Source organism: Loxodonta africana, chromosome 4 (assembly GCF_030014295.1).
Source record: "Loxodonta africana isolate mLoxAfr1 chromosome 4, mLoxAfr1.hap2, whole genome shotgun sequence".
NCBI classification, from domain to species: Eukaryota; Metazoa; Chordata; class Mammalia; order Proboscidea; family Elephantidae; genus Loxodonta; species Loxodonta africana.
Window position 1 is genome coordinate 67,817,976 of NC_087345.1, and position 20,535 is coordinate 67,838,510.

General features: G+C 39.4%; 2 protein-coding genes across 4 annotated transcripts in view; one reads left to right on the forward strand and one right to left on the reverse strand.

The window, feature by feature from the left end:
• Nucleotides 1-12,945, reverse strand: part of RAP1B (RAP1B, member of RAS oncogene family) — a 52,997-nt gene extending 40,052 nt beyond the window's left edge. Inside the window, exon 1 of one of the 3 annotated variants that reach the window (XM_064283914.1) lies at nt 12,795-12,944. The gene's annotated coding sequence lies outside the window, so the exon portion shown is untranslated. Of the gene's footprint in view, nt 1-12,785 lie in introns of all 3 variants that reach the window. The other 2 variants (XM_064283915.1, XM_064283916.1) reach the window with 2 other exon arrangements.
• Nucleotides 12,621-13,289, forward strand: LOC135231295 (putative HTLV-1-related endogenous sequence). Its single transcript, XM_064285125.1, has one exon. The coding sequence runs from the start codon at nt 12,621-12,623 to the stop codon at nt 13,287-13,289; it is 669 nt and encodes a 222-aa protein (XP_064141195.1).
• The last annotated feature ends 7,246 nt before the right edge of the window (nt 13,290-20,535 follow it).

Here is a 20,535-nt window from a genome sequence, read left to right on the forward strand (position 1 = left end):
TAAAGTAACTGAGAACAATTAGCTCTATGATGAACTAGCCCTCAAGAGACAGATGACCTAAACAATGAAGAATTATACTTGGAAATAAACGTAACACTAAAAAGAATATAAGAAGTAGTTTATGATGGGAATGGATAAAGAAAATCTACTGAACACCTTATGTATTCTTTCAGTTAAAGTGAAAAAATGTGAGCACTTACTACGCACCAGCTACTGGGCTAAGCATTTGTGATAATGGTGGACAAGGGAGACAGTGTCCCTGCTCTCCTGAAACAAATAGAGGGAAAGAAAAGTAAACAAATGGATCAATGTAATTACTAATTTTAATAAGAACTAAGAAAGTAATAAAAAAGGTCATGCTTTTTAATAAAAGGCAATCAGAAAACACCACTCTGTAAAGGTGACATTTGAGCTGGGATCTAATGTTAAGACTGAGCAAAAATTGCAGACAACTGAGGAAAGTTTATCACAGACAGAAAGTAGTAGTTAACATCAAAACACAAAGGTGGTAAAAAAGCTTGTCAGGTCATTAACAGAAAGAGGTCCAGACTAGCTACGGATCAGTGAACAGTGGAAAGGAGGTAAAGTTGTGAAGCAAGCAAGAATCGGACTACATAGGGCCTCCTAGGCCATGACGGAAACCCTGGCGATGCAGTGGTTAAGAGCTACCAGCTGTGAGCCAAAAGACAGGCAGTTTGAACCCACCAGGCACTCCTTGGAAACCCTATGGGACAGTTCTACGCTGTCCGATAGGGCCACTATGTGTTGGAATCGACTTGACGGCAACAGGTTTAAGCCATAATGAACTGGTTTTTATCCTAAGTCATGGGAGGGAGGGTTTGGGCGTACACTGGCTTCTGCGTGGAAGCTGAAGTGAAGGGGACAAGAATGAGTCGGGAAGCTCCTGTAGGAGTCCAGACAAGAGATGATTGTGGCTTAAACAAGCGTGGTATTATCACAGCAATACAGGATTTTAGAGCTTTAAAAGGCCTGAACAGCCATTTAATCAAACTTCCTCTACATAAAGATAATGTTCTAAACAGGAGTTGTTCAAGGTTTCATGGCCAGCGTCAGAACTGAAACCTAGGTCACCCAGCCCAATACCATCACTACTAACCCAAGCAGCTTAAGACAACAGGCTGCAATGAAATGCCAAGCACATCGTTTTTCTATCCCTTATGCCCAAAGGAATAAAACTAAAACTAATGAGAATAATGAAATAAATGTCTAATTTGAGCACCTGAAGGTTCAGAGAGAATGCATAAGGTTCCGCTGGGAAGCAGAAACATCCAAAATACTCTCAACTCAAACTGCTCAGTGATGAAGCTCTTAAAGTAAAACCTGAGAAAGCCAGAACCTGTGTAAGGCGGAAACCTGTCAGAGATGGAAAACTCAAAATAATTTCCCCAAAAACCAGCGATAGAAAAGCGGTAAAATCACGAGACCCAGAAAAACAAGGAATTCCATCTCGTTCCAGCTCTCACAGGTTTTACTGTACTTTAAGACCACCATCTGTTACCGAACAGGTATCCAATTATTCTCTACATAGGACCCGCTGGTAGACAAGATCTATCAACCACTAGAGCATCACAAGTGCTTTTCAAAGTGGGTTTTCTCATTCCTGTTCATCCAGAGGAAACCCTGGTGGTGCAGTGGTTAAGTGCTACGGCTGCTAACCAAAAGGCCGGCAGTTCAAATCCGCCAGATGCTCCTTGGAAACTCTATGGGGCAGTCCTACTCTGTCCTACTGGGTCGCTATGAGTCGGAATCGACTCGATGGCAGTGGTTTTTTCGGGTTCATCCAGAACTCTGGAGTAAGTAGTGTGAACGACAGCACTGCTGGCTAGAAAGAACCTTCCAGTCACCGTTCTCTTTCCTGCTGCACTTCCTCCTTCCAACTTCTTCACTGCCTGTTATCGCCACCAGCACTTTCAGCTAAACAGTAAAAAATGTTACAAATGCTCTCTATCCTCAAAAACTTTTAAATTCTTTTTGGTGAAGGATGATGAAGTAATGTTAGAGGGCTCTTAGAAGAAAAAAGGCTTAAGTATAAAAAGGCTAAGATGGAATGAATTTTCACACAAAATTTTTTTTAGCTAACAACTAAAACTGTGTAAATAGCCAGCAGCAACCTAGCGACTCATCTGGATGTCCTGGATATAAAATACGATCTCAGTAGGGTCCTTAATTCAGAAATGCCAGAATAGCCGACCAGTTAATTATTTAATATACAGAGAACTAATGCTTCCTATTGAACTCCCTCCCTCCCTCACTGTGGGATTAACTCATGTAGGCATGAGTTCTATAAAGCTTAATCTCTGAAGCTACATCGAAGAGCATTTTCACACTTATTCCTTCTCTAAACCATTCCAGACCCCTTTTTCTCTTCCTTTGGTGTCAACCCTGTTCTTTCAGACACTGGTGTTCAGACTTAATATTCTCTTTACAGAACACACTCATCTTATTACCTCTAGGGAAATAACTGGCACTAAATTTCCAAGAAACTGACTGTCTTAGTCATCTAGTGCTGCCATAATAGAAATACCACAAGTGGATGGCTTTAACAAAGAGAAATTTATTTCCTCACAGTCTAGTACGTTACAAGACTAAATGCAGGACTTTGGCTCCAGGTGATGGCTTTCTTTCTGTCGCCTCTGGAGAAAGCTCCTTGTCCTCAATCTTCCCCTGGTCAAGGAGCTTTCTTAGGTGCAGAGAGACCCCATGTCCAAAGGCTGTGCACTGCTTCTGGTGCTGCTTTCTTGGTGATGTGAGGCCCCCACTCTCTGCTTGCTTCTCTTTCCTTTATCTCTTGAGAGAGAAAAGGTGGTGCAGGCCTCACCCCAGGGAAACTCCCTTTACACTGGATCAGGGAGGTGACCTGAGCAAGAAGAGCATTACCCAAAAACCCTCCTACCCTAATCCTTTTAATCAGAGATTATGACTTACAACACATAGGAAAATCACAAAATGGAGGACAACCACACATGGCCTGACCAAGTTAATACACACATTTTTGGGGGGACATAATTCAGTCCATGACACCAACCAAGTACAGTATATAATTTATCCATATTTCTTACTGCTTTCATAATTTTGAAACTAATTACTTGATCCAAACGCATGTTAGGCTAAAAACCCTTTAAAATCTGGAACTGTCTTTGGTATTTATAAAAAAACAATAGTTTAACAAGGATTGCAACAATTGTTTTTAAACAAGTATGAAAAAGAAACACCATTCTCCCAAAAGGTAAAATGTTATTATTCTGGAGGTGTTTTGGAAAAGTATCTACTAAAAGTAGACAAAACACCAAATTCTCAGGTCAAAAAAACATCACTAAGCTTGAAATGGGGAAAAGTCTATTGCTTCACCACAGGAAAACTATTAAATACCCCAAAATTCAGAAGGTCACCTATTAAAAATCTACCTAAGGTTTATGTTAAATCTTGGACACACACGCATCTGTCAATATATGAGAGTAATGAGGTGTACACAAGTTTTAAAACAAAAAATAAGTTTAAAAATGATAAACCTATTACTGTGAGCAAAATACTGAATGGACTCCTCAAAAGGGGCAACATGGTTAAGATATTAACCAAAAATGATTATACATTAATAAGAGATTTAAAGATAAACACATGAAAACACTGCCTTACATTTACCTATGGTTCCCACTCCTCTACCTCCTCTCAACAGAAATACAAACAAATCAGAGACATTAAACACTAACAGCAAAGCATGAAAAATTAATATCAAAGAGTTGGGAAACCCAAGTTCTACTCCTGGCTCTCCCATTACCACCTCTGCTACCTCAAGACCTAGCCCAGACTTCAGCTTCTTTTAAAAATGAGGCATTTGAACTAAACTGTTTCATTCAACAGATAATAGCTATATTAATAAAGTTTTTTTGATGTTTAAAATTCTGCAATTATCCTTTTAGTTTGTGTGAGGATGACAACGTTCTCTCATTCACACTGTTATAACTGATCAAGTATCATTCTTACTAAGGATATATATTCACTCAACATATTTGAAGACACATTACAGAGCTTTGAAGAAATGCTCTTTTCTTGATGCTTGTTTTTGAGTCTTTAACCTAGTGTCTGAGAACACAGTGTTTGAAATCAAACACGGATCCAAATTCCGGCTTCTCCATGTAGTGGCTGTGATTTCACTTCTGTGTGCCTGTTTCCTCACTTGTAAAATTGGGTAACGGAGGGCTCTTTCGCCGCATAGTGAAGACTTAATGAAGTAATATATATATAGTGCCTGGGACAGTGGCTGACACACAGAAAATATTTAATGCATATTTACTATTATATTTTCTGGGGAGATAGCATGAACCTTACTATATGGTTTAATGGAAGGCAGCCGAAGTCTGTGTTTTGCCTCTAGGCTAGTCAATTGACATTTTTCTCTGTGCCCAAAATAACCCATCACATTGATCTAGTTTTACTGTTAACTCTGGAACAGTAAGGCTTCCTGGTGGTGCAGTGGTTAAAGCGCTCAGCTGCCAACCAAATGGTCAGTGGTTTGAACCCACCAGCTGCTCCATGGGAGAAAGACGTGGTAGTCTGCTTCGTGAAGATCTACATCCTTGGAAACCCTATGGGCCAATTCTACTCTGTCCGATAGGGTCGCTATGTGCCAAAATCGACTCAACAGCAGTGGGTGTTGATGCAGCAGTAATACAGGTGGCTGACACCATATGGGGATTCTGCTATCAATACCTCAGTCCTATGTATGATTATTTTAATGAATTCCTGCATAATCACTTATAAAAGAGGGTTTCTGCTAAATAGTAATAATGCTGAGTCTATCTATTTTACTTTCTTCCATATCAAAATGACAGAATCTCAAGATTTGGAAAGGACTTTTCAACTTCTCTCTTAATGACGTTTCTTTTGCAATAGCCTGGAACAGTCACCTAGACTCAGACTGAAATTCTAACATGGTGACCAGGAAAAGCAGTGGGCAAGAAAAATAGATCAAGTAATAGATTAAGTATATCTCTGGAAGGCTCAGAATTTAAAAGTTACTTTCTTTTGCACATTTTAACACACCAGCAGTTAACCTTTTTGGTCTTCTTGTTGTTGAGTCAATTCTGATTCATGGGGCCCCATGTGTGCAGAGAAAACCATAGGTTTTTCAAGGCTGTGACTTTTTGGAAGCAGATCAGCCGGCCTGTCTTCTAAGGTGCCTCTAGGTGGGTTCACACTGCCAGCCTTTCCGTTAATAGTTAAGCACTTAACTGTCTGCGCCATCCACGTACTCCTTGGTTAAGTGCTTGGTTACTAACTGAAAAATTGGTGGTTCGAATCTACCCAGAGGCAACTTAAAGAAAGGCCTGCTGATCTACTTCTGAAAAGCTAGTAATTGAAAACCCTATGGAGTGTGGTTATATTCTGATACACATGGGGTCACCATGACTTGGAAATGACTCGATGGCAATTGGTTTTTCGGTCTTAGGATGATGAAAATTACTGAGATTCTCAAAGAGACTGTCATGTGGATTATACCTATGGATATTTACTGTATTCAAAATTAAAACAAAATTTTAATATTCATTAATTTAAAATAAAACCACTACATGTTAACAGAAATAACTTTTTTTGAGGAATAACTGTATTTAAAAAAGGTGATAACAAGATTGGCATTAGTTTAAATCTTTACAAATCTCTTTAATGTTTGGCTTAATAAACGACAGCTAGATTCTCAAAATTTGCTTCTGCATTCAATCTGTTGGAATATGTTGTTTTGGCTAACATGAAGAAAACTCAGCTTCACACATAATAGTTGGAAAAGGCAGGAATATTTAAATAGTCTTTTTAGATTAAATGTGGGTATTCTTTTAGACGGTTCTGACTCACAGTGACCCTATATGACAGAGTATAACTGCCACATAGGGTTTCTTAGGCTATAATCATGGGAGCAGATTGCCAGGTGTTCTCTCCTGCAGAACCACTGGTGGGTTCGAACTGCCAACCTTTCAGTTAGGAGCGGAGCTCTGAAGCCATTACGCCACCAGGACTCCTTATTCTTCTTTGGCACTATACCAAAACTCGACAGTTGGTTGCAATATGGAATGGGAAACCACATCAATAAACTCTATATCCTCTATAACATTAAAAACCGTTAGTCTAGCTAGACCTTTGGAATGATTTTTTTAAACTTGTGCATGATTTTGTAACTCATACATTTGGTCATTTGTAATACACTCTTTCACCCAATTATGCCATCTTTAAGTGTTAACACATTATACATTATCAAAAAAACTCATGTTCATTAATATCATCACCAATATAACCAGGAAAGTCTTTTAAATACTGGAAGCTCTCAAGTGTACAATGGCTTATATAAGTTTTCTAAAATTCTAATTTTCATTTGAAATCTTGAGCTTCATTACTGACTACAAATACTGTCAGTTATTTTCCTTAAAGTGATAGGCCCCTTTTGTTTATTTTCAGTCTAATACCTAAGTATGAATAACCATAGTTTGTCAAGCACTCTTTAAAGTAAAAATGGTGTTCCACGAAGAAGGTGTCTGGTTCAACCTGCAACTCAAATAAAATAATCACACAGATGCTTTTCCAAAAGTCTACGGTTATACTTCAGAATGCAGCAAAAGTATTTTAAGTGTACTTTCCATTTTGTCATATTATACATTAAAAACATGTGTACAAGGGTCAGGATTTAGTAAAAATTTCTACTGCTTCATCACAGACATTCGTGAAGCTTTTTAAAAAACTGTGACTACTTAGCAGTGAAGTAAACGATGACTAGTACAGTGTGGTGCTCTAACCTGATTCCTTCTTCAGTACCGGCAGTTTTACCTACCAAATGTCAACCCAGTAAAAAAGACAAAGAACATCTTATTATTATAAAAATAATTTCATCCTTGCAGATCCCTGAAAATGTCTAAGGGATCCCCAGGAGTCCTTGGACCCACTTTGAAAACCACTGAACTAGACAATTCACTTAAGTTGTTTAGTCATAATTATTCTTTCTTAGTCCTTATTTATACCTTAATGGGATCTTAAAAATCAAATAAATCAACTTCAATTGAGAGAATCAATGCTATATGAAAATTAAAATTTTATAAATAAGAACTAATACTACTTTGGTATATTCTTTTACAGTTTATAAAATATTTATGAATAATACTTTTAATCCTCAACAACTCTAAGAAGTATATGTCACCATTCCCACTGAGGAAGCAAGGAGATAGGAAAGCTTCAGAAAGGGAAGTACAAATTTTGCCTGAAAATATATTGGTGGAATTATATGTTAATTTCCTTCTTCATACTTTATTATATTATAAATATTTTAATAAGACAACGAAACAGGCAAACATATTTGAAAACTCAGGCAGTCTTACCAATACAAATTCAGTGCAATTGCACAAGTTCAACAATTTCAATACCAGTAGGAGAAAAAGAACAGATGCATACATGTTTATGTAACTCATCCCTATCTCTTTTTTTGTACAGTTATAGAATTAAAGATTCCTGAGGGATTCCCAAGTTTTGTTATTGTTATTGAGAAGTTTAACAGTAACGTATAAAGCTTAGAAGCAGTAGCAGCTATAAATACGTTTGCATTAACAGCATAATATAGTAATAGGTTTCCGTATTTTCACTGCAACCTTAAAACACAAAGTTGTCAGTTGGATGCAATATACATAACACATTGAAACCTAAAAACTTTTAAATGAAATACCATATATTCATATAATATAAACCATATAATACCAATATATTTTATTGATACCCTCAGTTCCATTAACTTAGAAAGTCTCTCCAATTTTTTAAGTATAAAGTGATTTTGAAAAATATATTGTTAAGACGACAAATTTCAAGACACAGATAACTGACGTTTCATTTTACCTAACGCTTTCCATTTTCTCTCCAGAAGCTTTTGCCAAAAACTGCTATCAAATGGACAAAACAGACTGTTTACTTTCATCTGCTTTTCCTTCCGACAAGGCAAAGAGGAAGAAGGCAACCCAGACCAAAAAACCTCATGCCATTGATTCTGACCCATAGGACCCCATAGGAGAGAGTAGAACTGCCCCGTAAGATTTCCAAGGCCGTAATCCTCATGGAAACACACTGCCACATCTCCCTTCTACAGAATGGCTGATGGGTTCAAACTGCTGACCTTTCAGTTAGCAGCCGCGTGTCAAAAAAGTTCACTGTATATTAAAAAAAAAAAGGTTACTAAATGAAATGCTGAATGTTTTAAACATAGGAGAAAAATCTTATTTTATTAAAGTGTATATTTACTGAAACAAAATTTCAAAGCAACTAGTGAAAAATACATCAAGAAGCTCTATGATATAGTAAAAGTAATGGTTTCATGAGTTAGTAATTTAAAGTTATCACAAATATTTCTACCTGCTTTTAATGGATGCTCTATTTTAACAACTTTATTCAGTCTACCCATATAATAGTTAAAAACATTCAATCCCCCACCGCTTAAAAAGATCAAGTTAGAACAAGTCATCTCATGAAATCAAAATTCCATTTAAATCTAAAAGGTCTGAATTATGTGTGTCTGTGTATGTATGTCCACACTGCTACTGAAATACACACACGAGTGTAATAAAAGAGTAAGCTTTAGGAACCAGTTCAATGTAAAATTCAAAATTAGAATGTTAGATAATTACTTTATGATCAGACTAAAATTCTTAATTTAAAAATGAAAATATTTCTAGTATTCAAACATCTCATATACAATCAAAATTTTAAGCATAGTGATACTCTAGAATATTGCCCTTATGTATAATATAAACCATAATATATCGTATGTAATATATATTATACATACAGTGTATAATATAAGGTGGAAATTCTGCAATTCATTTTACACGTTATTTTTAAGCAACTTAAACGTTATTTAAAAACCCGGTACATTTCTTCTATTCACCCTCCCCCTTTTTTGGGCAGGGGGCTCCTTTTTGGAAACAGAATTTAAAATTTTTTGATCTAATGATGCAAAGCAAAAATTCTTTCCAAATTGCTACTGAAATAATGGTCAGTTGCTGTCTACCCTATTTGACTAACAACAGGAATAGTGTTAGAAGTCTGGAGAACAAGTGATACTTCTTTTCGTTGGTGGTGAATTAAAAAAATTCTAGTACTCTCAGCTAAAGGGATTGACTCTAGAATCCAGTGCTAAACTGGATTCAAAGTACACCAAATTATATTTAGCAATTCGGTCTGTACCATATGTGCATAAATTCATTCTACTTTTTGTAGTTACTGCTTCTACAGAGTTAACGAGATTTCCAAAGAACTAATAAATTAAAAGACTTTTAAGTTTTTAAACGGTAATTAGTACCCTTCAATACTATGGAAAAATATCTAAGAAGACTGAAAAACATTACGCTGTCAGCACAGGGTAAACCATGGTACAATACTCCTGTTTATAGATGGTTTAACAGAAAAATCTGTCCAATGTTATGATGAATCACTGCATCAGCCAAAATGTCCCATCATGAGAAGGCTAACAGTTAAAACTTTTCAGCCGAACCTCTTAAGACCACTGAGTTCTCAAAAACGACAAGCTTTTATGGTCTTAGAAAGTTTAAGATCCCTCTTGATCAAGTTTTTCTGATAAGTAAACTTGTGACATCACTGCCATAAAAGAAAAAAAACAGCTTTTGAATACTTAGTTCATAAATGCTCAACTATTTCTAGGCCAGTCAAATTTAGACACCACAGATCAATGCCAAACCTCTTTATCAATACAGATAGGCACAGGCGCACATTTTAACTGTCTTTAGTAAAATAACACATGCAAATCAGTAAGATTTCCTTGATATTCAATTATAAACTGTCGTTTAAATTATGCTTTTTGAAAACAAACAAAAAAAACACTTTTGTAAAATAAGCCAAATTCTCTTTGTATCAGATCTAGCGTCACTGATTAATTTCACTCCCTCAACAAATATTTATCAAGTAGCTACAACAAAAGATAAAGAAAAGTGAACATGAGCTTTTCATCCAAATCTATCCTATACTTCACCTTTAAAAAAATGTATTAGTAGTTACTATGTAATCAATCTCTGCATAGATCTTCCACCAATCTTATATTACATGGAAAGACACACCTGATTAAGACTCTTACAGGCATAAATCAAATTTTATGATCAATTCTTTACTATACCTCACTAGACCCACATGGGGTGGCCACAAGTCAGAATCCACTCAATTACAAAAAGACAATATGGCAGGTTGTCATCATGGGGGTTTTTCTTAACGTAGCTAAAATATTGGACATTCTACTGTAAAGCAGTATTTTGAGGATAAAATGGAAATCAATTTGTAAAGCAAAAGAGATCCCAAAACCAAGATGGAAATGTTTCTCTTCGAAAGATTACAACATTCTCTTCAAATATCTTCTCTTTCAATGCTCATTACCATTAATCCCTAAATCCAAATACTGAAGACTTACTTGGTGCCCAGGCCAGGCTCTAAGAACTGAGAATACACTGGAGAATTAAACAGGTGATGTCTCTACCTTCACAGTACATTTTAAATGAACTGGTACTGTCTACGTACAAGGTACAACGTCAGTGCTTTGGGACACACAAAGAACAGACGTATATATTGTCTTCGGAGCTTACAATTTAGCGGAAGAGATAAGAGTGATGATTTTCATGGAGGGCTGGGGGTGTGGGAGTTCCAGAGAAGAGAAGGCAGAGCAACCATTTTCATGATCCATGACACATATTTAAATCAAGTTGTTAGTATCTGGGCTCTCCAGTTGTATAATAATATCTGGCACATTGAAATCAAAATGACCACATGTGTTTCAAAGACTGACTTTGGGGGTTCTCTGATAAGGTAGAGTCATGTTTATTGTGAATGTCAAACAAGAAAATGCAACTGAAAACTCCATGCAGTACAGCGATTAAAAGCATGGATAAGCTGAAATAAGGCTATCATCCAAGGTTCTGTGTCCATGAAGTTATCTAACCTCCTGAGCATCAGGTTCATCTCTTAAAACCTGGGGATGAAACTACCCGAGTGGTGTCTTGCACACTATTTGACTAAGGTACCCACCTTCTTTGGGTATGATGGGAATATCAGCTACAAAAATGTAATTAGCTATAAAATGTCCTATTTCTTCCTCCAGGTTCTCTACTACAGACAAACTATTTTCCTAAAAGTCAGGAGACACAGTATGGCCACTAACTGGTTATCTTATCTGTTCTAGTCCTCAGTTTCCTCCTCCATAAAAGGATGATCTAAATAGTCCCTTCCGGCCCTTAAAAAGTCTCGTGACTCCATTATGACTCAATAAATACTATTTCAAGAGTCATCTTTTAAATGATAGGAAGTTGAAATGAAATGAACGTCTCCCTTTCCTCTAAATTATTTCTTGCTAAGATAAAAAGCATTCTAATTACAAAAAAGACAGCTGCAAAATGAATTTACAAGTTAGAAACTTTAAGTTATAAGCACTCAATTATACCTCAGCTGTTGCAACAGTGCGGGAGAAAGATGTGGCAGTCTGCTTCCACAAAGATTTACAGCTTTGGAAAACCTATGGGGCAGTTCTACTCTGTCCTACAAGGTCGCTATGAGCCAGAATCCACTGGACGGCAGTGGGTCTGATTTGGATAAACAACAAAATTCCAATTAGAGTGAATTAATGTAAAATTTAAAAAACCCACCATCTTCGCTGAGTGCCAACTTTTTATCCTGTAAAAATCTTTCCCTTTAGTATAACACAAAACTGCTTATATTCATACCAAACAGTACTTGCATAACAAAAATGCTTTTCTACATTATTAAGGGGGAGGGGGGAGGCAAGCGAAGGGGAAGCAAACCATTCGAAGGGGAAGCAAACCATTCGCTTAAACTTGCAAGGATGATCTTTTCCCCAAAGGCCATCAGTTTTTTCAGAAGAAAAATCTGGAGGGCTCGGTTCATTGAAAATAGTTTTAAACAAAATTCATGGCGCTGATAGTTTTGGATGAGACACATCGACATGGCTGAAAAGAGAACAGGACAAACTTCCTGGATTTGCTCTCCCTCTCTAAAGAGATTTCCTCTTGCTGACGAAGGGAAAGGCCCCTTTAACAGTTTTTCTCTACAGTGGTTACTGCCAGACTAGGTGGGGCTCCCTTTGCTGTCTTCCTCCAGCCACTTCCCGCAACAAATGGAGCACACCAACCCCGTTTCAGGGAAACTTTTTCCCTGTCAGGCTTGAGCCCTCAGGGCGCCGGGGAGTGGTTTCCCCCGAAGGCTCCTCGCCCAGGTTAGGGGCCGGGGTAAGCTGTTCTTGCAAAGGATAACTTTCTGGTTTCCGTTCTAACTTCCACCCACCCCCGGGAGATAACCAAGGCGACTTGCTAAGGGGGCTCCGCGGCGGGGTGACGAGTCTTGAGCCGTGGGGGGCGACGGGCAGCGGGAAAGGCGGCGGCGTCCGCCGGCAGGAGGAGCGGGCGGGTGGGGGGGGGGTCCTCGGGCTCTCACTTCCTCCGCCATATTTCAGACATTTGACCCCTTCCGCAAAGCGCGCCGTTCTCCCGCGGCGGCGGCTCGTCCCCGCCGGCCCCAGAGTCGGCCCGTTCGCTGGCCGGGCGCCGGGCCCTCGCGCCACCTGCCGCATGCCGAGGAGCCGCTGCTGCCACTACCGTCACCCGGGGCCCCTTACCGCTCCGCGCGCCCCGCCCGGCCCGCGCCGCACCCCACCCGCTTCCCTCAGCCGGCGCCGGCCCCCCGCCCCCGCCCCGCGCGGCGGCCGCCGCTCCCCTCAGCGGCCACGCACGCACTTTGCGAACCTCTGGCGCTGTCACCGGGTCCCCGAAGCCAGCGTCTTCCAACGTCTCGCGCTCCCTCCCGGTCTCTGTTCCCGGCGCCACGGCGGTCCTGCCGCTACCGCCGCCGCCGCCGCTTGGCTGGTTACACGCCTGACTCTGGGCGAGGTTTGGCGGTGTCGCCTTGACGTCAGGCGTTCAGCCTCGCTCTCGCTTCCGTCCGCGGGCGGGGCGCGAGGGGCGGGGCGGGCCGCCGCGTGGAGGCGGGGCCGCTGCGCGCGGGGGTCCTCGCTGCGGGCCTCCTGCCCCGCCTCCCGCTCTGCACGGGGCGCAGGCCGGATTCTCGCGGCGCCTTTTGCGGCACTTGGGCGGCGGAGTTTCCTGCGTAGTTTCCTTCGTGTCTCCAACACATCTTCAACCACGCCTCAGTCGGCCGGCTGGAGGGCTGGATCTTGTGTCAGCAACCCTGAGGGCGCGCCCTTACCACCCCAGTGGGTTACAGTAATGCAAAGGGCTTAGAAAACCTCCCAAACCTCGTAATGAGTGACGTGGCCCAAAAGGTAACTTTTTTATGCCGACTGTAATTCAGTCATTAATGCCACCCAACAGTTGGTGTTCGTGTATTCATTCCTTTGTGCTGGAGCAAAGAGCCGGAGAAGTGACAGCGCGCCGTTTCCACACCTAGAGTTTGTGTGAAGGAGCCTAGGCCAGGGCAGTCTTCATTCCTGAGTTGGTTTTTTTCTTGAACTGACGAGTGTTCCATCCAGTGATGTTTTAACCCGTCTAAACTTTTTTCGAATTACCAGGCCAAAGTCAGTAATCCCCGAACAAGTTTCTATTCTATACCCAAATCAACACTATTTGCATGAATAAAATAAATTGCTCATTTAATGCCTGACTCGGGCAGCTCAGAGACTTTAAAGAGTTACCCGTACGAAGGTGTAGGGTGTGACTTAAGGGTACCAGAACGCACTTCCGTTGCAAAAATGCCTTGTTCCAAAAAGGGCGGAGTTATAATGGAAATTCTCTTAGCATGGCAATTTACCATCGTTTAAGAAAAGACTAAAAAGTACAACTTCCCTTGTACAAGAAACTTATTGGATCTTTTTTTTTTTTTTGAAACCAGGTTTAATGGGCGGAAAGATTGAGAGAGCGCAAAGTGCAGGGAAAAGTAGGGGTTAGGGGCCGTTGAAGCCTAACCTTGGCTTAGTTTATAGTTTAACTGGGTCCTGTACAAATTTTTCCTTTTTTTTTTAAAATGAGAAAATTTTTAAACAGAGAAAATTAGTTTCTCATTAAATAGTTAATACACAAATTGTTTTGTGACGTTGGTTGCCAACCCTGCAATGTGTTGACACTCTTCCCTTCTCTACCCGGGGTTCCCTGTTTCCATTTGTCCAGTTTTCCTGTCCCTTCCTGTCTTCTTTGATTTGGGGCTAATGTGTCCATTAGTCTCATATACATGATTGAACTACCAAGCACGTTCTTCACATGTGTTGGCCATACAGACCTGTCTAATCTTTGGTTGAAGGGTGAACCTCAGGATTGACTTCAGTACTGAGTTAAAAGGATGTCTGTCTGAGGCCCCTACTCTCCAGGTTTCTCCAGTCTCTGTCAGACCAGTAAGTGTGGTGTTTTTGTATGTGTGTGTGTGAATTTGAATTTTGTTCTACATTTTCTTCTACTCTGTCTGGGACCCTCTATTTCAGTTCCTGCCAGAGCAATCGATGGTGGTAACCAGGCACCATCTAGTTCTGGGCTTAGTCTGGTGGAGGTTATGGCAGTTGTCCCTTAGTCCTTTGGACTAATCTTTCCCTTGTGTCTTTGGTTTTCTTCATTCTCCTTTGCCCCAGCTGGGATGGGACCAGCAGATGTACCTTAAATGGCTACTCACTGGCTTTTAAGGCCCCAGATGCTACTCACCACAGTTGAATGAAGAACATTTTCTTTATAGGTTATGTTAGGCTGATTGAACTAGATGTCCCTCAAGACCATGATCTCCAGCCCTCAGCCTATTAGCTTGGTTCCTAAGGGCGTTTGGATGTACCTGTGAAGCTTCTATGACTTTGCCCTGGCCAGGTTGTGCTGACTTCCCCAGTGTTGTGTACTGTCTTTCCCTTCACCAAAATTACCACTTACCTACTGTCTAGTTAGTGTTTTTCCCTCCCCATCCGTCCCCTCCCTTGTAATCATCAAAGATAGTTTCTTACTGTGTGGAAACCTTTTCATGTGTTTTCATAATAGTGGTCTCATACAGCATTTGTCCTTTCGTGACTAACTTATTTCATTCAGCATAATTCTCTCCAGATTCATCCATACTATGAGATGTTTGGAAGACTCATCATTGTTCTTTATTGTTGGATAGTATTCCATTGTGTGTGTGCACCATAGTTTGTTTATCCATTCATCTGTTGATGGGCACTAAGGTTGTTTCCATCTTTTTGCTGTTGTGAATAGTGCTGCAGTGAACACCGGTGTGCATATGTCTATTCATGTGAGGGCTCTTATTTGTCTAGGACATATTCCTAGGAGTGGGATTACTAGATTGTATGGTTATTTCTATTTCTAGCCATTTAAGGAAGTTCCATATCTTGTTCCAAAATGTTGTACCATTTTGTATTTCTACCAGCAGTGCATAAGAGTTTCAATCTCTCTGGAACCTCACCAACATTTGTTATTTTCTGTTTTTTTGATTCGTGCCAGCGATGTAAGGTTGAGATGTTACTTCATGGTCATTTTGATTTGCATTTCTCTAATGGCTTTTTTTAATGGCTAGTGATCGTGAGCATTTCCTCATGTATCGGTTAATGACCTGAATGTCTTCTTTGGTGAAGTCTCTGTTCATATCCTTTGCTCATTTTTTAATTGGATTATTTGTCTTTTTGTTGTCGAGGTGTTGGATTTTCCTATAGATTAGAGATTAGACCTTTGTCAGATTTGTAATGGCCCAAAATTTTTCCCAGTCTGTAGGTTCCCTTTTTACTCTTGAAGTCTTTTGATGAGCATTAAGTGTTTAATTTTAAAAGATCCCATTTATGTAGCTTGTCTTCTGCTGTTTGTGTATCGTTAGTTATGGTTTTATCCTGTTTATGACATACTTTAGGGTCCCTAGTGTTGACCCTATTTTTACTTCCATGATCTTTGTAGTTTTTGGTTTTATATTTAGGCCTTTGATCCCTTTCGAGTTAGCTTTTGTGTATGGTGTGAGGTATGGGTCTTGTTACATTTTTTTGCAGATGGGCATCCAGTTTTGCCAGCACCAGTTGTTAAAAAGACTGTCTTTTCCCTCATTTAATGGACTTCGGGCCTTTGTCAAAGATCAGGTGGCCATAGGTAGATGGATTTACATCTGAGTTCTCGATTGTGCTCCATAGGCCAGTGTGTCTGTCCTTGTACCAGCACCAGGGTGTTTTGACTACCATAGCAGTGCAGTAAGTGCTGAGGTCAGGTGGTGCAAGGCCTCCTACTTTGTTCTTCTTCTTCAATAATGCTTTACTTATCTGGGGCCTCTTTCCTTTCCATGTGAGGTTAGTGATTAGTTTTACCATCTCGTTAAAGAATGCTGTCTGTATTTGGATTCGGATTGCATTGTATTTGTGGATTGCTGTGGGCAGAATTGACATTTTCACAAAGTCAGGTCTACCTATCCATCACCCATGAGTGTGGTATGTTTTTCCATTTATGTGTATCTCATTTGGTTTCTTGCAGTAGTGTTTTGTAGTTTTTTTTGTGTGTAGGTTTTTATGTTCCTGGTTAGATTTATTCCTAAGTATTAAAAAAAAAAAAAAAGTTTTTTTTCTTATTTAATTTTTTAGAAGCTGTTATAAATGGTATTGTTTTCTTGATTTCCTTTTTGTAGTTCTCTTTACTGCTGTATAGAAATCCAACTAATTTTTATATGTTGATCTTGTATCCTGCTGCTCTGCTGAATCCTTCTGTTAGTGGCAGTAGTTTTCTTATGGAGTCTTTAGGGTTCTCTATGTATAATATCATATCATCTTTGAATAGGAATAGTTATACTTCTTCCTTACCAATTTGGATGCCCTTTATTTCTTTTTCTTGTCTTATTGCTCTAGCTGTGACTTCTGGCACAATGTTAAATAGTGGTGGTGATAAAGGGCACCCATGTCTTGTTCCCATTCTCAGGGGGAATGTTTTCAGCCTCTCTCTGTTAAGAATGATATTGGTTGTTGGTTTTGTGCATATGCCCTTTATTGTATTGAGGAATTTCCTTTCTCTTCCTATGTTTTTTTATCAGGAATGGGTGTTGGGCTTCACTGAATCCCTGTTGTGCATCGATTGAGATGATCATGTGGTTCTGTTATTTATGTAGTGGATTATGTTGATGATTGAGTTTCTAATGTTGAACCATCCTTGAATACCTGGTATGAATTCCACTTGGTCGTGGTTTTTTTTTTTCCTTTTTTTGATGTAGTGTTGAAGTCTACTGGCTAGAATTTTCTTGAAATTTTTTCGTCTATGTTCATGAGAGATATTTGGTCTGTAATTTTCTTTTTTTTTTTTTTTTTTGTGGTGTCTGCCTGGTTTTGTGGTATCAAGGTTATACTGGCTTCATAGAATGAATTTGGAAGTACCCCTTTCTTTTCTGTGTTCTGAAATAGTTTGAGAAGTACTGGCGTAAGCTCTTCTCTGAATGCTTGGTACAATTCTCCAGTGAAGCCAGAACTTTTTTTTGTTTTCAATCTCTTTTCTAGTTATGCATCTGTTCAGATTTTCTATCCCAGTTTGTGTTAGTTTGGGTAGGTAGTGTGTTTCTAGAAATTTGTCCATTTCCTCTAGGTTTTCAAATTTGTTGGAGTACAGTTTTTCATAGTACTCTGTTATGATCCTTTGTATTTCAGTTGGGTCTGTTGTCATGTCACCCATTTCATTTCTTATCTGGGTTATTTGCATTCTCTCCTGCTTTTCTTTTGTCAGTTTGGCCAATGGTTTGTCAATTTTTTTGATACTTTCAAAGACCAACTTTTGGTTTTGTTGATTCTATTGTTTTTCTCTTCTTTAATTCATTTTTTTTTTAATTCATTTACTTCTGCGCTGATCTTTAATACTTCCTTTCTTCTGGTGTCTGTGAGTTTCTTTTGCCATTCTCTTTCTGTTTGTTCAAGTTGTAGGGCTAACGTTTTGATTTTGTCCGTTCTTTTTTGATGTGTGTGCCTATTGCTGTAAGTTGACCACTGAGCACTGCCTTCGCTGTATCTCAGAGGTTTTGCTATGATGTGCTTTCATTTTCATGTGATTCTAGAAAGTTTTTTATTCCGTCCTTGTTTTCTTTTATTACCCAGTGGTTTTTAAGCAAGGTGTTATTCGGTTTCTGTTAATTTTTTTCCTTGCCCTTCCTGTTTCTAATTTCTACTTTTATGGTGTTGTGATCAGAGAAGAAGCTTTGTATTAGCTCAGTGTTTTGAATTTTGTTGAGGGTTGCTTTGTGGCCTAAGATGTGGTCTGTCCTGGAGAACGTTCCATGTGTGTTGGGAAAGAATGTATACTTTGCTGCTATTGGGTGGGGTGCTCTATATATGTCAGGATGGTTGATTGTTGCCTTATATTTTCTGTATGTTTGTTGAGTTTCTTTCTAGATGTTCTGTGCTTTACTGAGAGTGGTATCTTGAACAGGAACTGTCAATTTCTGTTTTTGATGCTGTTAGAGTTTGTTTTATGTATTTTGGAGCCCTGTCATTGGGTGCATAGATATTTGTTATGGTTATGTCATCATGGTGGATTGTGCCTTTAATCATTATATAATGTCCTTCCTTGTCTTTTATGGTGGATTTTGCCTTAAAGTCTGTTTTAGCTGAGAGTAGTATTGCCATTCCTGTTCTTTTTTGCTTGCTGTTTGCTTGATATATTTCCTTCTGTTGTTTGATTTTGAATGTATTTATGTCTTTGTGTCTAAAATATGTCTATCCTAGACAGGATATGATGGGTCATATGTTTTTTTTAAAACAATCTGTCACTCTCTGTCTCTTTACAGGTGCTTTTAAGCCTTACATTCAGTGCCATTATTGGTACGTGTGAGTTTATTGATGTCATTTTGTGTTGTTGTTAGGTGCCGTCTAATTGGTTCTGATTCATAGCGACCCTGTGCACAACAGAATGAAACATTGCCTGGTCCTGCGCCATCCTCATAATTGTTGTTATGCTTGAGCCCATTGTTGCAGCCACTGTGTTAATCCATCTTGTTGAGGGTCTTCCTCTTTTCTGCTGACCCTCTACTTTACCAAGCATGAAGTCCTTCTCCAGGGACTGATCCCTCCTGATAACATGTCCAAAGTATGTGAGATGTAGTCTCACCATCCTTGCTTCTAAGGAGCATTCTGGTTGTACTTCTTCCAAGACAGATTTGTTCTTTCTTCTGGCAGTCCATGATATATTCAGTATTCTTCTCCAACACCACAATTCAAAGGCGTCAATTCTTCTTTGGTCTACCTTATTCATTGTCCAGCTAATGCGTGCATATGAGGCAATTGAAAACACCTTGGCTTGCGTCAGGTGCACCTTAGTCCTCAAGGTGACATCTTTGCTTCTCAACACTTTAAAGAAGTCTTTTTCAGCCAAATTGCCTGAATACAACGTGTCTTTTGATTTCTTGACTGCTGCTTCCATGGGTGTTGATTATGGATCCAAGTAAAACGAAATCCTTGACAACCTCAATCTTTTCTCTGTTATTATGACGTTACTTATTGGTCCAGTTGAGAGGATTTTTGTTTTCTTTATGTTGAGGTGTAATCCATACTGAAGGTTGTGGCCTTGGATCTTCATCAGTAAGTGCTTCAAGTCCTCTTCACTTTCAGAAAGCAAGGTTGTGTCATCTGCCTATTACAGCTTGTTAATGAGTCTTCCTCCAATCCTGATGCCCCATTCTTCTTCATACAGTCCAGCTTCTTGTATTATTTGCTCAGCATACAGATTGAATACGTATGGTGAAATGACACAACCCTGACACACACCTTTCCTGACTTTAAACTATGCAGTAGCCTTCGTTCTGTTCAAAGAACTTCCTCTTGATCCATGTACAGAGTCCTCATGGGCACAATTAAGTGTTCCAGAATTCCCATTCTCAGCAATGTTATCCGTAATTTGTTATGATCCACACAGTCTAGTGCCTTAGCATGGTCAATAAAACACAGGTAAACATCTCTCCGGTATTCTCTGCTTTTAGCCAGGATCCATCTGACATCAGCAATGATATCCCTGGTTTCACATCCTCTTCTAAATTAGGCTTCAATTTCTTGCACTGCCCTATCGATATACTGCTGCAGCTGCTTTTGAAAAATTGTCAGCAAAATTTTGCTTGCGTGTGATATTAATATTGCTAGATAATTTTGGTATTTGGTTGGATCACCTTTCTTTGGAAGAGGCATAAATATGGATCTCTTCCAGTCGGTTGGCCAGGTAGCTGTCTTCCAAATTTCTTGGCATAGACAAGTGAGCACTTCCAGCGCATTGCATCCGTTTATTGAAACATCTTAGTTGGTGTTCCGTCAATTCCTGGAGCCTTGTTTTTCACCGATGCCTTCAATGCGGATTGGACTTTTTCCTTCAGTACCTTTGGTTCCTGATCATATGTTACTTCCTGAAATGGTTGAATGTTGACCCTTTTTTTTTTGGTACAGTGACTCTGTGTATTCCTTCCAACTTCTTTTGGTGCTTCCTGCATCTCTTAATATTTTGTCCATAGAATCTTTCAGTATTGCAACTTGAGGCTTGAATTTTTTCTTCAGTTCTTTCAGTTTGAGAAATGCTG